The 18,079-nt window shown below is 33.7% G+C and overlaps 1 protein-coding gene across 3 annotated transcripts in view; it reads right to left on the bottom strand.

Annotated features, from left to right (window-relative positions):
* Positions 1-1,328: 1,328 nt before the first annotated feature.
* Positions 1,329-18,079, bottom strand: part of Egfr (epidermal growth factor receptor) — a 416,007-nt gene continuing 399,256 nt past the window's right edge. For 2 of the 3 annotated variants that reach the window (XM_067775006.1, XM_067775005.1), the window contains 5 exons: positions 14,512-14,734; positions 12,290-12,486; positions 11,223-12,203; positions 11,012-11,144; positions 1,330-10,943 (listed from right to left, as the gene is read on the bottom strand). In XM_067775006.1, the coding sequence (XP_067631107.1) occupies positions 8,357-10,943; positions 11,012-11,144; positions 11,223-12,203; positions 12,290-12,486; positions 14,512-14,734 (4,121 nt within the window). In that variant the 3' untranslated portion in view covers positions 1,330-8,356. Of the gene's footprint in view, positions 10,944-11,011; positions 11,145-11,222; positions 12,204-12,289; positions 12,487-14,511; positions 14,735-18,079 lie in introns of all 3 variants that reach the window. The other variant, XM_067775007.1, reaches the window with a different exon arrangement.

Raw genomic sequence — 18,079 nt, 5'->3', positions numbered from 1 at the left:
ATCTTGGTGTTTCACTAGAGTATTTGCATAGATGTTAGGACTTTCAAGCAAGGTAAATGTGCGGACAGGTGTTTTTCCCTTTGCTCCTCAACAGATCACTATCCTTCTCCTAGCTGTGGTCACTTTTGCATGCTTAAAAATATTTCTCACTTGCTTTCAAGAATTTCTCAGGTAATTGCTTCACAGTGCCAGCTTAGTTTTGACATTGAACGGATGCAGAAAGTGTAAGTGGTTTTAACTTTGGATCTTCTTAAAGAACAAGATCTATTTACGTATTTGCTAAGGTATTGATAACGATGTTGTTTGCTTTTTTCCAACTCTTCTACAGTTCGATTCCTCCAACTCTGCTACAGAAAGTTGGAGAGTTTGCACAAAATTCCTATCGAAGAGTTTGTTGCGGTGCATTAGGGTTCCTAAAGACTTTGCCCTTCTATTTTCTCTGTAGGGACATGCTGAAGCTGACATATACATGGTCTGAAAATAATGGAATATTAGAAACACTCCGATCATAGCTTGATATATCACGCGCAGAGCTCAATGTGGTATCAAATACATTACGTAATCTCGGGCCAATTGCACAGACTAACAGCAGACAACAGCCGCACACAAGAAGATTTTGGTCTCAAAACTGTACTTTTAGGTGTTCGTCTATACGAAAACAAAATAGTGAGAATTTCATCTCCAAGAACTGCTGAAAAAACTATTATGAAAAAATCATTTAAATTATAATAATAATAAGGAACAAGATGGTGCTTTGGTAGGGACGTTCGGTATTAAAGGTGAATCACGTTACCACAACACCATTGCAGCTTGCTGTTCGCAAGGTCAGGGGGCTTAGAATATACCCGCGCAGACTAAAATACCAAATTGATTCAAGAGGTTGTGTAGCGCAACCCTTTCAAGGTGTTGCTAGCACAAAATACCAACCCAATTGTCAACCTCACTGCGAATACTGTTACTTTAACAGCCGAGGCTCTGGCGACCCCATGTTCCTCATGGATCTAGGGGGTGGGATGGCGTTATGGTCTTGAAGGTTTCATGTGGTCATTATAAATCGTTCCCGAGATGGTCGGGCTGGTGCCTTAATGGTGCTTGTTACCGAAACGTACCGGATCTACACCCGGCAAAGGACCATCAACATTGATAACACTCCCCAAGTCCTTCGGGGAGTGTTCTTATCGCTACAACAACAGCTGTTCGCATCTGCCATTACTAAACACAACCATACATTTTGTAGAAAAACGTCTGAGATAGGGTGGTACTTCTGTAAAAATATCGTAGATCTCTTTCTATTCTAAAGTAAAAAAGTTGTATTTTTAAATTTTTTAAACAATTTTGTTTTTTAAATTTTTTACTTAAAAAGAAAGTTCGTAGGCTAAGGCAAACATAATCAGCTAAATAATAGTACAATTAGAGTTGTTCATATACATATGTATATATATGTACAATGATTCATCATATGTGTATAATAAATACATATCTACAAATATTTAACACATGCAAGATAAGAAAATAATATTGAATTACATTTTTTTATTTGTTTTATAATCCCGTATAATGCTTTTTTTTTTTTACTTTTTTTTTTTATTTCATACATGAAAAACTACAAATATTGTAAATATGTATGTAAGTATGTAAAGCATAATATAATTTTTATAAATATATGTTTAGTTGCTTTGTTTGTTGTTTTAGTTGATGGGGGATTTGTTGTTAATTATGTATAAATAAAAAAAAGGTTGGTTACAAGTAGCTAAACTGGGTTTTGTAAATGCTATTAAGGGCCGTTTTCAGCATCTCCAGTTAAGTTGGAATTCATCTGGAGAATAGCAATCTTTAGATAGCTTCATTTGGCATTTCACCAACCCGGGGTGACTTAAATAGATAATTGTGAACAGTTTGTAGAAGACCACGCAACAATCTATTGTGAATACAAGAAAACTAACCGAACAGCTGACTTATGTTTACACTTTTACAGCAACACTTACAGCTTCAGCTGATATGCAGAAGAAGAAAATTTCGATAACTTATAGATAATTGACTAACCGAATATGGTCAAAACGGCCCATAATATATTTTCGTAAAGTTTTTTCTCAATAAAAATTTTGTTAAAAATTTGCTGTATGCATTTGTTTTCGTTATTTTTGTATACAATTTCAAGTGCAATTCTACAGAGACTTGCTTAATGTCTTTTTGTTTTCTCTTGGAAAAAATTTGTGAATGGCACTTTTATTAGTTTTGCGGTGTTTTTTAGATTTTTGTTTTATTAAGGCTACATATATATTATTTATGGGTACATTAACTTTGAGTTAGCTGTTGCAATAAATATAAATTGTTATCTGAATTGTTGAGATTTTGTAAAATATGTTCTAAAAGGTATTGTTTATAAATGAAAAAAAATAAAATTCTACAGTCATATGTGTTTAAGAGAACCCTGTGAAGTCGGTTTATATGCGGAGGGTGGAACTGCAGCCTTATAGTAGCTGAAGTACGAAAACTACTTCGAGAAACATTTTTCTACCGTAATTTTAGAGATGCACGACAAATTTACTGCAAGTAGCAGCTCCTAGTTGAGAAGGAGAACTCGATGTATAGAACCAGCGTTCATTGCCTCGTTATCTAAGTCGAATTCGCAATATATGCAGGCAAACCAGGGTGAAATGTGTGAGTCTGGCTCAACTTTGTTCTACATATTATAACAGATTAAACTCTTAATTATTCCGATTCAAACTTTCACATACGCAATGTACATATATCCCCACATGACGCGAGCCATCTTTTAAAACAATCGCTTCGAACAGACTCGCCGCTTTTGGTCAAACTTCAATGAAACAGTTAAATTGCTTTGAATCCCTGAAGAAGACATGCAAGCATTAAAACGCGTGCCCACAGCAAAAATATTTCATATTTTGGGCTAATGATAAATTTATTATGATATAATTTTTTCTTTTTTAATTTTTAACGTTAAAAAAACAAGTTTGTCATGTGCCTTAGTTCGGCTCGATGAGCACTCGGCTCTGATGCGTAAGACCCCAATTCGAAATCTGCTAGAAAAACAATCATACCACTTTTTCTAATGGGGACTGCAAAAAACGTCTATGAGCCAAAAAAAAATTAGCTATATTAGCTCAGTTCTTATATTAATCGGCCAATTACACACCTCACTCAAGGTCAACAGCTCTTATAAGTCTTAGTAAGTATTTAGTATGTGAGAAGTTAAAATTTTAGAAAAAAAAAATTACATAACTTGTTCAAGCAAAATTTGAAAAAAAGACACTTTTGGCTTAAAACAGTTTATAACTGCAGCAGAGCTATTCAATTATGATAACGACATCTAATAATTGCCTTTTTGATTTTTCGTTTCTTTTAATTAAATTAATATATTTTCACGTTTAAAATTATAATTAATAAATTCATATCCTAAATAATTCAAAGAAGTCAGTGCGATTAAGTCTTGGAAGAAAAAATAATAGTCACTAAAATCTTCTGATTACTTTTGATTTTTTTCGATTTTTTATAGTTAACGAGCCACAAATAGGAGTTAGGTAGAAATAATCACAATCATTGGCAATAAATTCAAACGAAACTGCAATAACCAAAAGTAGTAAAATAGTTTTATGATCCAATATTTTTCTTTACATTATCGATTATTACCAAATAAAATATTTCCATTAATTTAACATAAAAATCAACAATCAAGCCAAGGTATTTCTATCATAATAAAAAAATAATAATTAAATAAAAAGATTATGCGAAAGGAGTCTAAAACTCAATAAAATTAAAGAATGCGTAAGATGAACAGAAGATTAGATCCAAGAACATTAATAATCAAATTTAATAAAAATGTTGATTATTTAAAATGGTTTTTTTTTTTTGTTTTGATTGTTAAGAGATTCTAATTAAAAAAGTAATCACGACTTATCATTAATCTAAAAGAATGGCAATATTCATAATAAAAAAAATTTTTTTGATGCTTTCTCATTCGATTGTAAATCAAGAAATTTTGCTGAAAAATGTATAAGAATGATCGAAACTAGACAAGCGAAGCATTTGTAATAATAGTTATTCATGGCAACAAAAACTAATAAAAAAATCATTTAATCAGTTTGAATCTTTCTTTCTATTAATAATTTTTAATCAATACCAAGTTTGAAAGATTTAAATAAATAAATTGATCTTTACAGTTAAACAATTTGAAATAATCAAAACTAATTAAAAAATCGTGTAACGAGTCGAGTTGTCGAATTATAATTTTTTTTTCGATTTGGAAAGATTTTAAAATAACAGTGATTATTTTGTACTGCAGTAAAAAGATACAAAACCCAAAACAACAAAAATGAAATTATTAGCTTTTGCCGTTTTGTGATAAATAATTATTAATCCGTTAAAAATAAACATTGAATTGGAAAATCCAAACTACTTTAGAAACATATATGTAATACTCCTATATTGCTACAAAAGGTTAGGGACATTCCCAAACATCAGAGTGCCGATATATTGCTGTTTAAATGTTTTTGTTTTTGTATTCAATAATTGAATGTACATAAATTTTAATTTTTTCTTGTCACACTTCTGCTGCTACAATCGCAAAAATTTTATAGGCTGTCTTGTTTTGATTTCGAATTCAAAACACATTGCGAGCATTTTCTATTAGCAATATAGGAGTATTACATATATGTTTAGAAATAAAATTTAAAACGTTTACAAAATCAAGAATAGCAGAAATCTATCGATCAGTTTTAATTTTTCTTGCGATTAATGGTTCTGAACAAACAATAAAGGTAACATTTGAATAGCAATCAGCAATACAAAAATGTTTTGTTAATCTGGTTTAACCTTTTGATTAGCCTTAATATTTTTACGACTAAATATTATTAATTATAATACGACGAAAATCGAAGTTGCTTGTAATGAATTCCCAAGAAGCAGCTAGGAGAAGAGCAAACATTTTTTGACTAGCTTTGATTTTCTTTTCGATTGATTATTACTAATCAATTACAAATACAAAATGTTTTAATTTACGAATGACTTTGTGCATTGGACAAAAAAGGTTTAAGTCAAATAAATGGTTTGTTTAATACTCATTTTTATTGGGATTACTGATTGATAATCAGTTGAAATAAAAAATATTCTTGCTCATTGGATTATAAGGAAAACAATTTTAAACAATCAAATTAAGCAAAAAAAGTCCTGTTTATTAGATTCAGTTTTTATTGCGACGAATGATTGTTAATCAATTACTAAATAGAAAAATTGGAATAGTAAAATTTTGCAAAACACAAATGTTTGAATCTTCTGATTGGCATACATTTATTATCGATGGATGATTGTAAATTATTTTCAAATAAACATATTAGGCTTTTGAACAATTTTATGTATTAAAATAAAACATTAAAGTCTGCAAGAACGCTAAACAAATTTCATTTGATTAACTTTGATTGCTCTCAGTTTAGTTATTTAATCATTTAAGAATATCAGAAATTTGAAAACACCTACACTTTTAGATGCTAAGAGAAAAAGTATGAAGCATTGCTGAAAGTTAGTCAAAAATCTTTAAATAAGCTTAGAATTTGATAGTAGTTAATGACTGCTAATCAATAAGAAATATATAGGCAATTATAAAGAAATAATTGGGATTTAGTATTGCGTTACAAATTCATTATAATTGAATCGATTAATAAATGAAATATTGCATTTGGGTAAATTTTCTTTTGACTTATGATTGTTAAACAATTATGACAATCAAAAATTAAACAAAAATGTTGACTGTAAAATGTTAAGGAGAATAATTTGAAATAGTTGAAAGAAAAAAAAAATTACTGATTCGCCGTGTGTCTAACTAAAAAATATTTTGATTAGTTTAATTGTTCATGTGATCAATGATTTTTAGTTAACCTTGACTTGAGAAGATAATAATACCCGTGGTTATTTGATTGTTAAGCAAATAATAAAAAAAAGTGGACTAATTAAAATATAAAACATTCCGATTAGCTTGTTTTGTGTGCATTCAATCACTGTTAATCAATTATGAGGAACAAATTTGTAAGGTACATATGAGATGTTTTGGTATTAAATCAAAAGGGTGTATTTAATAATGTTAGCAAAGAAATTATATCATTAAAATATATGCATTTAGTTTGGTGCTTTAACGATAGCTGTAATTCTTTTGCTCGTAACTCGTTAACTGAATAAACAATACAACTAGTTATTAGTTAAATAACACAAAAAACGAATCACATAAAGTTTGTTTGCTTTATAATATAAGACCACTTTTGGTTATTGCCCAGTTTTATTTCTAGCGTGAAATACAATATTCGATTTATGATTACATATTAATTAAATTAATTGTTAATCAACAGTTTATGAAAATTTATTAATTAACAATTTTCAAATTATTCGAACATCCCACATACTACTAGCATTCGTAATCAAAATAAAACAGCTCTGCCGTCGCTAAACTGCAGTTTTACAATTTATCAATTTTGTATACGAATGTTAATATCTTAGTGCTAGTCCCAAACTAAAAATTTGCAATCAGTTAGGAAGTGATTTTTTAATTATTTAACTAATCAAAGCGTTTTCAGCATCGAAACTATTTGAAATAAAGTTGACTCTTATCATAGTCACAGTTTTTGACAAGAATATATTTTTTCAAAAGAAGTGAACAATTCGCAACTAATTATAGCGTGAAAACTGCTATGGAATTGTAACATACGATCACGGATCGAAAAGAGTTTTCACACAAACGGTAAAAATAAGGCTATCCAACTATTTAAAAAAATAATAATATATTATGTATTTTGTGAGTAATTGTTGTCCCCAGTTCACATATTTCATTAATCCAATGCACCATTTCGGAGCTATAGTGATTAAAAAACCGCATTCGATCACGGATCGTATATAACGATTCGGCCCCTGTTTCAAGTTGGGCAATTTATGTTTAGTTCATTTTACATTTTTCGTAAGGCGCATATTTATTGAACCAAATTTATTTTTATAAATGCTTAGATAGATTTTTTAAGAAACTATATAATTAATTACATTTTAGATTTGTTTTTAGTTTTGCTTAGTATTTGTTCTTTGTTTTATATATTTGTTTGTATAATTTTATTATTATTATTTTTTTTGTTTTGTATATTTTTTATTTTAAGTTGTTTAATTATTTTTCGTACTCGTACTTAAATCTACGTTATCACAGTTCGTAATTAATGAAATTAAAATTAAATTTGTTAAACTAACGAAAATTAATTATACTTAAAATTACTTAAAACAAGATTACAGAACTAATTTGCATGAAGATCAGTTTGCGTTGAATTAAAATTTTTTTTTACAAACGTTTCGAATATCGAACTCTTAACTTTAAATTATCGCTAATGCAGATCTGCGCTCAAGTCATATGCACTATTGGTGTGTCCCTTTAGGAGATTTGCAAGTTTTTTGTTAATGAAGGCAAATTGGCGTAAACGCTTTGGTCGCGTTGCTTCGTTTTTATGCTTTGACAACGCTTTATGATAACAAAGAAACGCTTTGCAGCTTTCTTCGACAAAAGCTTTTATGTATAATCGCCTTTCAATCTGAATTCTAACAACTACACTACTTTATGTTTTCGCTCTTAATGCGCCCTCTTAGCTCTACTCTCTCTTTTTTTAACTGGTACTAAAGTACACAACAACAATTGTTAGACACTACTTTTTATATTTATTAATGTTATACAATTTAAAAGTAATTATCTTAAAATAGAAGTAGATTTGTTTGGGTTATGTCCATTACTTCGCTTCTCGCAGTTTAGTTAATTTGCATTGATCAGATATTGATACGCGGCGAATTCAGCACGCACCAAATTGTACGAGTATGCCTCTTTTTGAATACCTATCTTCATTTAGGCTGAATTCGCTATGAGCTCTTTCACTTTAACTACAACGGCGAAAAGCTCCGCATATTACTTGAAGTAGCATATTTCTGGGCTTATGCCTTTTAATTTGTTTTTTCTACTCTTACAACTAAATTTCTACATGTTTGTTTGTTTTGCTTTTCGTTTCGTGTGGTTTTCTGTTATTCGCTACTGCTGCGTTTCGATTTCGCCGCATTTGCTGTACTTTTTAATAATTTTAAAACTATTTACAATTATTTAATTATACATTGTATGTATGTGTTTTTTTTATGTATAAATGAGGCACGTTGCAAGTTCTTGTGGCAAGTTTAAAGTTCACGTAGGCAGTGTTACAGTCTTAAGGCTGCTAGTCCTCCTCAACGCTTTCCGCTTTATAGCTTCCACATACGCACGCACCGCATTCGCTTTGGCTACATTTCAGTTTTCGCTTTAAGCATATAGGCCAATCGCTCTATGCACCAAAGCGCGTTATACGCGCGTTTCGCTACGATGCAATGGCTGCAGTTCACGTTGCGTATCATTGTAATATTCATGATCTGAGCTCGTTGGCTCTGAACCACCATTCGCCGCTGACATCGCAGCTACATTCATATCATGCATAGCTGTAAGCGCAGCAATTGTATTCGCCGCCGCTGCTGCTGCTGCTGCCGAAGTAGGTGGATGATGCGTATGTAGATGGCCACTGAGCAAACTGCCATTACCGTTAGTGCAAGCGTTGCCAGTTGTATGCGTTGCGTTGCCACCATTGCGGTTCAACATTACTGGTATGCCAATTGTTTGCGTAGGTATGGGCGCTTCATCGACGCTAAGTGTTTGAGCATTAAGCAGATATTCGGGATTATCGACGCTAGCTGGCACGCCGATCAAATCCATATAGCCACCGACGCCATTCGTGTGGCCATTCGCTTTAATGGTATTATTATTGCTGCCAGTCGGCGTGTTTGTTTGACAAGTAGGCATAAGATAGTCATCTTCGTCAACAGGCAGATCAAGGCGCAAATTGCCAATGCCAACTTCGCGTGCATTTGAATCCGTTTCATCGTCACCACCCGAGCCCGATGAGTTTTTGTTCATAGGATCTTTGCAATAGCGATTCAGTTTAGGTACCTCATCTGTATCCTCACAACCATTGGGACCAGGCGCTGCCTTTGGCTGCAAATAGTCTTCAGCCTCGATTATTGCTTCAGGCCCTTCTGTTGTGGGCGCTAATTTGCGTATGAGATCTTTCTCATCTTGACTTGTATAGGCGGGTAAGCGCGTAAATTTATCGCCCGGTATAACCAAATAGCGGCCCGGATCACGCGCAAATTCAGAGAACACATTCACAAGCTGCTTGAAAGATGGACGCATTTCAGCGTCCAAATGCCAGCAGGAGAGGAGCGTACAATAGATATCCAATGAACAAATGGCTGGCTGTTCCAATTTCAAACCAACCTCTATTAGATCGGGTATATCTTTAGCGGGTATATTCTCATGTGGACGTTGACCAAATGTGAGCAGCTCCCATATGGTCACACCAAATGCCCATACATCCGATTTGCTTGTGAATACGCGATGTCTTATGCATTCAAGCGCTAACCATTTTATGGGCATCTTACCACCCGCCGCTTTGTACTCATTCGAATCACTGCTCAGCAGTTTAGCCAAACCGAAATCGGTAATTTTAACGATAGATGGCGTTTGCACGAGCACATTGCGCGCTGCTAAATCGCGATGTACGAGTCGCTTATCTTCTAAATATGACATACCCTTTGCGATTTGTGTCGACCAATTGAGTAACGCCTTTGAGCCGATCTTATCACGATTATTTCGCACATAATCGAGCAAGCAGCCGAGCGGCATAAGCTGTGTAATCAACATCATTTGTGAGGTCATGCAAACAGCGAGTAACTTCAAAAGGTTCGGATGTTCCACTGATGCCATTATGTAAGCCTCGCGTAAAAACTCTTCACTTGACTCGGCGCCTGTGGCTTTGATCAATTCCTTTATAGCGACGGGTATTTTAACATTTTCACCCTCTGGCACCCATACACCTTTGAAAACGCGTCCGAATGCACCCATACCCAACACGCCACCTTTGCGCAACTCAGCATCTTTGACTATGCGCAACTTCGAAAGATTTGGTGAAATATTCGATGGCCGTAGAGGTTCCGCATCTTCGCACCCACTCAGCACGCGAGTCATTTTCACCGCTTCTTTCTCAGCTTTTGTGCGCTGCCGACATACATAGCATACAATACCCATACAAAACATTGCAACAAATACAATAAAAGTAACAATAATAAAAATATAACTATCTACTCCTGCGGTTAATTTTGAGTTCTTTCCCGGCACCTCAGAGCAGTAAGTGCCAATATCGGTGGATTGATAAATTACGTAAGGATATTCGGCGGGACACTTTGAGGTGCAATTAAACGCGGTCGTATTATCATTGGGATCACCAAAACCGAATATCTTGAAACTGCGACATGCTAAACAATCCTCAGCGCTAGGGCCGGTACAGCCTTTACACTCCGGATGACATTCGAAACATTCGCGACGCGCCTCATCAGCATAATGATCGGGTGGACATTCGTCCTCACACTGCTCGCCGCGCTTGTAACCAGCACATTTAGAACATACCTGCTCATGAAAACCATAACCATTGCACAGCTCACAGCGTGGATGACATTTACGACATATCGCTTTACCCGCCAACGGTTTGAGATTACCCTGCTCTTGTGGATTCACATACTCCCAGTAATAGCCATCAGGACATTTATCATTTTTCAACAAACAACGTTCGACTGTGGTATCGCTATTGATAATAGCCAAATTGCAGCTCTTACAGCCACCCGGTCCTATCGTATCTCTAGGGCCAGTACAACCCTCACAGGTCTCGTGGCAAGGACGGCAAATGCCATAGTCGGAGTATTTATTGTCTGGACAAACGGTAACGCAGTGTTTGTCGTTGCGCACATGTACGCACTCGTCACAGTGATCGGCACCGGGTCCGGAGCAGGTCAAGCATTCAGGATGGCATTCCTTGCAGGTTTTGTTGTCGAATTGGTAAGCGCTGTAGGCGAAGAAAGGAATATGTAAATAAGTAAAATTCAGCGCTATAGCTCAGCAAAGTTGACTTACTTGGATATATTACGACAATCAGCAATGCAGGTGCCATTAAAGGCAAAGTTTTTACATTCCAAACACTGATCAGAGCCTTTACCCCAACAGCCAGATTTATTGCACTGGTCAGAACAGACTAGACCCTTGGATTCTACAGAAAAAAGAAAAAATATTTTGTTAGATATCAAGAAATTGAGTGACTCATGTGAGTAGCTCAAATTTGACTTACTGCACTCAGTTTCATTTCGATTTTTCGCTATGACCACACCATGATCCATCGATTTCTGCACCTTCTGCCAATCAATATCGCTTACAAAACAAATATTATCATTCTGCTGTATGACCACCGCACCCGAATTAATGCGTTTTAAGCTGCGGAGCTCTAAACTCTCCAACGAAGAGCGCACAATCGAGAGCGAAGCAAAATAACTCTCCATCAGCTGTCGTCCATGTATGACTTCCAAATTACGAAAATATGACAGATTCTTAAAAGCGGGATGAGCACCTTCAATATCAAGATAACCGGTAATTTCTTTCACAGTAGCGAAAACCTCCAAACGATCCGGATGCATAGCAATAAAACGTGGTCCAAAGGAATTATTCGAATAAATATGTTGATAGCCGAAAAAGGTTTGATCCAAAACGCGTATCGAACCCTCAATGACTGTGCAACCCTTATACGATTCAATATTGCCCGAATGTAAAGCTGGTGTACCGGGACACGTCTTCGGGCATGGACCGTTGCAAGGCACACATTCACCATCTTTAGCCATTTTTTCTGCAGGACAACTACGCACACAGGCGCCATTATCTTTGAGCAAATGTTCGGGGCATTCCTTAACACAGGTGGCGCCATAAGCATATTTGCCTTCAGGATTCATTTCCCATAAATAATTGGTTGGATTATATTTTTGCATTGGCGGACATTCCTCCTTGCATACACCATCATCATAGAAATTTTTACATGCAATGCATTCACGTTGTGTTGGTCCCGTACAACCGCCCGCACAAAAGAGATGGCAACATTCACGCGGACGCGAACCGAAGCAACGTCCCTGTGCACATTGTGGTGAGCAATTGATTTTGCTGAATTTTTGGCAGTTATTTGGACCCTCACCCCAACAACCACGCTCGCATGATTCATGACATTTGGGGCACTGGCGTTCGGGTGGCGTGAAACTGTAGACGTAGGTGAATTGATCGTCTGGACCTGGAGAGTGGAGCAAAAGTAGTAGTTTATTTATTATTCTTATTTGTGTTATGGTGAATTTATGACTTATGTTGATTTATACTCACCAGAGATAATCTCCTTCCATTCAATCGTTTTGATGTGACACAAATTGAAATTGTTGAAGAACCCCACCGAACCTTGCAGTATGTCGCGTAGCGCAGGCATTTCGAGTGTGAACATTTTGGAGTAGGCAGTAAATAACGCGAACTGTTGGTCTTGGACATTTAGATTGAACAAAGTGCGGCCGCGGATTATTTGAAGTCTAAAAAAAAGATAAATAAAACATGTTCTTTAAAAATTGTAAGTAAATAAGAAGGTTAAGGAATGGTTTATGGAATTTTCTTCAACGGTTATGGAATTGATATACTATAGGGTAGCTTACAAGGAACGGCATCCCATATTATCGTCAACGTTGAAAATATTTTGTTGTTTTGGTGCTACCTATCTACTACGCAGTGCCAAAAATGTGCGTGGCCCAATTGCACTAAAACATTACGTTAATACCGACCCTGAATCTGGCTGCAAAAAGGCATCAATACTCAGCCTTACACCATAACGATTCTTAAACAAACGGTTCTTCAACTGCCTAACAGACTTGCCTCTATGGAAATTTGGAACATTACAGTTTTATGTAAAAGTAGAAGAAGAGTATGCCTGAAATACATAATGGCTGAAACGAGATGAAATCTAATTCCAGTGGTTTGATCTCTTCATCATTTAATACATGATGAGCGTCGTTCAATCAGCTCCTACTCAATGCTTCAAACTGACTTTCAATGTCGCCACAATCTTAAATTCCAAAGGAATAACCCTGAAAACGGCTCAAGACTGTATATTGGAAAAGAGAAAATACTCTCTACAGCCCTGATCGGAACCAGCTTTTTAGACAAGCTGGTTTGCAGCGTCCTTATTCCAGCTTAGGGGCCTTAGCTTGTAGTGGTTTGGACAAAGAACGGAATTACTAATAAGTTACAAGTATGCTCATATAAACATAGCATTTGGAAGATAGTTCGAATCCTTTCTATGACTAACAGGTGGTTAACCAATTCCGCTATTAATAGACGACTCAAATATACTCTCTCGAATACTTGAAAACAGATTTATTGAAAATACCTTAACTAAATATTCAGCGATCACCTGACTAAAGGACTAAAACTGGTTATTCTCGCTATTAAAAGGCCACTCAAAGATGACTCACTCGTACACTTGCAACGTGATTCATTGAAAATACGATGAAAAAATGTTCAGCGAGCACAAATTGACTGAAAACAGGACAAAAAACTGATTATTACCCCTATTAAAAGACGACTCAAAAATGAGTCAATACAATAAAAAAATTTTCAGCGATCTCAAGTTCAATGAAAACAGGATTAAAAATATGCATAACCGGTATTAAAAAACGACGCAAAAATTACTCACTCCTACACGCTCAAAGTGATTTATTGAAAATACAATAACTTAATGTTCAGCGATCACAAATTTTCTGAAAACAGGACTTAAAACAGATTATTTGCGCGATTAAAATGCAACTCAGATAACTATTTATTTCAGCGATCACAAATTTACTAAAAATAAGACAAAAAATAAGACAATTGATCATTGCCGCGGTTGAAATATGACTAAAATATGACTTCCTAGTGTCCTTGAAAAGTGATTTATTCAGAAAACAAGAAAAAAATGTTCAGCAATCACAAGTTGGATAAAAATGGACTAAACACTGATCATTCCAGCGAATAAAATACGACTCAAAAATGACTCAGTCCTACACTTTCAAAATGATTTATTGAAAAAACAATAACTTAATGTTCAGCGCTCACAAATTGACTAAATAAGACAGAAAAGTGTGCATTGATTAAATTATTGATAAACACGTCTAGAAGAAGCACAAAAGCTGACCAAAAAAGGGTATTACAATTGGATCCTCAAGATGAGTTGCGCTCGAATTTGATATAAAATGCTGTGGTTTAGAATTCTCCCAAAAAATTGCTTTAAAGTTCAGTATTGTATGAGTTCTTTAAATGATTTTCCCCCAGCGTAATTATAAAAGCATTAAATTTTCTTGTTTTTTCTGTACCTTAGAATCAAAATATTTTTTGGCTTTGGAGTTTTCTAAAAGTTGGACAGCTTGAAATATGATTGTATTTAATCCTTTACAGAATCCTTTTTTAGACCAAAAAAAATGTAGACACGATTTTACTTTTTTATACATGAGTTGTAATCTTTTGACCTTTGAAAAATAATTTTGCACTAAACATATTTATTAAAACTCAATTATTTGATTACATACCTTGGGAATACAACATTTTGTATATCCACATGACTGATAAGTATATAACCGGTCACTTCGCGAATATTTTCCAAAAAGCTTAGATCCATATCGGGTTCTTGCAACCAGGTCAATTCCAAATTACCATCAACATATGTGCAGTTGTTGTAGCGATCACGTAAATTGCGATAATGATGTTCACGATTTGAAGGCACTGACAAGCGAGATTTGGTACCAATACAAACTGCAAAAAAAGTAAAAACAAAAACAACAGAAAAGTTAAAATATATAAAAAAAAAACAATTTGTTAAAACAAAAAGCAAAGTAGTGATATAAAAATATATATGTATGCGTCATAGCTGAAATAGACTAAAAACTATAATGCTAATGAACAGCCATGAGAAAATTTAATATATATATAAACAAACAATTTACTCCTTAGCGCCAGCCAAAAAAAAAAAAACCAACAAAACCCAGATATTGGCAAAATCTTAAAAATGAAACTTTTGAAAAATATATACAGAATGAATACCTAAATTGGTATGAGTATTTCCTCAGACAAGTTTTTAAGCATTTATACACATAAACTCACATCTACATAATTTTGTACGTTTGTAAATTTTTATTGATGTTGTATACTAAAATAGCGTTTAATGTTATTCAAGCCTAAGATCAAGTTATGGTAAGACGAGCAAATTGCCATATAAGGCGGTTGCAGGGTAAATTCAAAAGAAATTAACATCAACACCGACACAGTGGCTGGCATACGTTTTCGTGTTATTTTTTTTTTTTTTTCTATGATTGCAATAAATTTGCAAAAAGCACACTCCTAAATTTCAGATAAGTACATGAGGCAAGGCTGCAGGCGTTGTACTATTTATGTTTGTATTTTTTAAGAAGCTTGTCTCACATGCAAAAATTTTGACAACGGTGAAATTTTGAATACCGAATACTGAAAATAATTTTTAAATTATATCATTTTACCGGTTTAAGGGTGAATATGATTTATACTTATTTCATAATGTTAAAAATTTTAAAAAATTAGTTTTGAAAAACTTTTTTGAACATTATTATCTTTTTATTTTTAGAACTGCTTATTTTTTTATTTAAAAGAAACTTAAATATTCCTTCAATTTGCTTAGGTTAGGTTGAACTGGCCGGTCAATAGAGACTTTACTACAACTGAATGTGTGCTTGCTATTAGTAAAAATTTCGAAATTAAGGTTTGAAGACGTTTTTGAAACTTTTAAAATGTTTTCTGTCTTAAAGAAACCCAAATATTACTTGATTTTGTTAATGGTTAGTGAAAATTTCAGATTGAAGTTTTTAAATATGTTTATTAAAGACATTTCTTAAATAAGTTATACTTTGTTTTTTTTTTTTGCTACATTTGAGTAGAAGCAAAACTTTTTAAATTCAGTTTTAAAAAAACGTTTTTGAAAAAATCGTTCAAAATTTTTTGTAATTTTTTAAGAACGTTTTTGAAAAATAAAATTTTTTTTCTTGTATTTATAAATAATCAAATATTTCGTGACATAACTTATTTTAAGAAAAATTTTCAAAACTGACATTTTGAAAATATTTCTGTTGACCTTTTATCAAGGTGAATCCATACAAGGTGTTGACAAAGCGAAGAATGTCAAGTCAAAAGAATATTTTCGTTGTTTTCGATTAACTGGCATATTGTTGTACAAGCCACTGTATGGAAAATAATAGAAGAAGCAATCAGCTGTTAGGGCAACAACACCTGGTACTGAAATCACCTTGGCCTTTTATATATAAAAATTTATAAAAGTTCAAGTGGCCATAATTATCAAATTGATTGGCTACACATTTTATAAACATCTAAACCATTAAATTACCAAAAAAATTCTCTCATATTTTCTAGTTCTCTTCGCATACTCAACTCTCTGCTTGAATGCTGATTACAAGCCAAAGCAGTTAAAAAAAAAGTATACAAGTACATACTTGACACTACCACGAAAATATTTATATGATTGCCGGTAAGCGTTGAGCACCCGCTTAGCTAGAGCTGGATTCGATTCGATTTTCTTAAGAATCGTTTTTTTCGATTCGATTCTAGAAAAAAATTGATTTAATCGATTAAATCGATACGAACAAAGTTTATTTAAATTTTGCTTATTCTTTGTAACAATGTACTTACTTACGTACTTAACCATTTTTTCGATTTTTTCCCGACAAATAAAGCAGGCAGGGTCGTACCGAGACTGGTGCAAACGGTGCGGTGCACCAGGGCCCCAGCTCCGAGAAGCCCCCAAACATCCGAGTCGCAAAAGTTTCACCGAAAAATGTACATATACACTAAATTATGGGAAAAATTTTATTTTTTATTTATTTTATTCAAATTCTAATCTAAAAGCAGATATCGGGATGGACGTCTGGAATAGAAATTGAGTAAAATACCGTATTCTACACATACTAAACGCCGATTAAGACAATCCATTAAAAATTCTCGGCTTCGCCTTGGATTTTGATTTGTGGATGAGCGAAAATCCATGTTTCAAATGTACCGATTGAGCTACTATTAGTGTCTGAAAAGTATCTAATTATTGAAAGATTTTAAGCCCTTTAATATGGTTAAATCAACATATTTCATCCTGTGAATTTTTTGACCATGTTTATCGCTTGGATCGTTGTCCTGAAAGTTCAGGGCTTGAGCGTGGCGGTGGAGTGCTGATTGCTATTAGAAATGACTTGTGCAGTAGTGCTGTGGATCTTAACTCATATGGGAATAAGATTGAACAGATCTGTGTTAAAGTTAAATTTTCTAAATCAAAATGTATTTTCATTGTATTGTCTTATATTCCTCCCAATAGTACTATTGATGTTTATGAAAAGCATTTATCCAACCTAATCTTGGTATACAATAATTTAACTCAATTCGATGAACTTATTTACCTTGGTGACTTTAATTTAGGTAATATTGAATGGATATCCACTGATAATTTAACCTCACCATCCAATTTGAGATCAGATATCGATATACTGTTTGTGAGCAATATATTATCTTATAACTTAAATCAAATTAATTCTATTGTTAATTATTTAAATCGCTTTTTAGACCTAGTTTTTATTTCTGCTGATTTGAATTCTTCTTGTGGGGAATGCATTGCACCATTATTAAATAATAGTATTCATCACAAAGCACTAATCATAGAATTTCAATTCTACGAATTCGATAAGAACGTCGTTGATGATACCAAGTCATATAACTATAATAAAGCAGATGTTACTGGAATTAGTAATTATCTTAATAATGTTGACTGGTCATTTCTAGACTCCCTAGATGATCCACAATTATTATACAGCAAGATAACCCAGATATTTACTCTTATGATTACAAATTTTGTTCCTAAACATAAATTAAGGTCCAACAATAAGCCTCCTTGGTTCAATCACAGATTGTGTTACCTCAAAAATTTAAAAAATAAAGCCTACAAAAAGTATAAAACAACGGCTTCAGAGGACGACCATTCAGTCTTCATCCGTCTAAGAAAGGACTTTGATTGTTTGAATAATTTTCTCTACAAGCAACATATGTTTAGAATTGAATCCAACTTCAGACAAA

Source organism: Eurosta solidaginis, chromosome 3 (genome assembly GCF_040869045.1).
Source record: "Eurosta solidaginis isolate ZX-2024a chromosome 3, ASM4086904v1, whole genome shotgun sequence".
Taxonomy (NCBI): Eukaryota; Metazoa; Arthropoda; class Insecta; order Diptera; family Tephritidae; genus Eurosta; species Eurosta solidaginis.
Note: the sequence above shows the minus strand (reverse complement) of the source record. Positions and strands in the feature narration are given on the sequence as shown.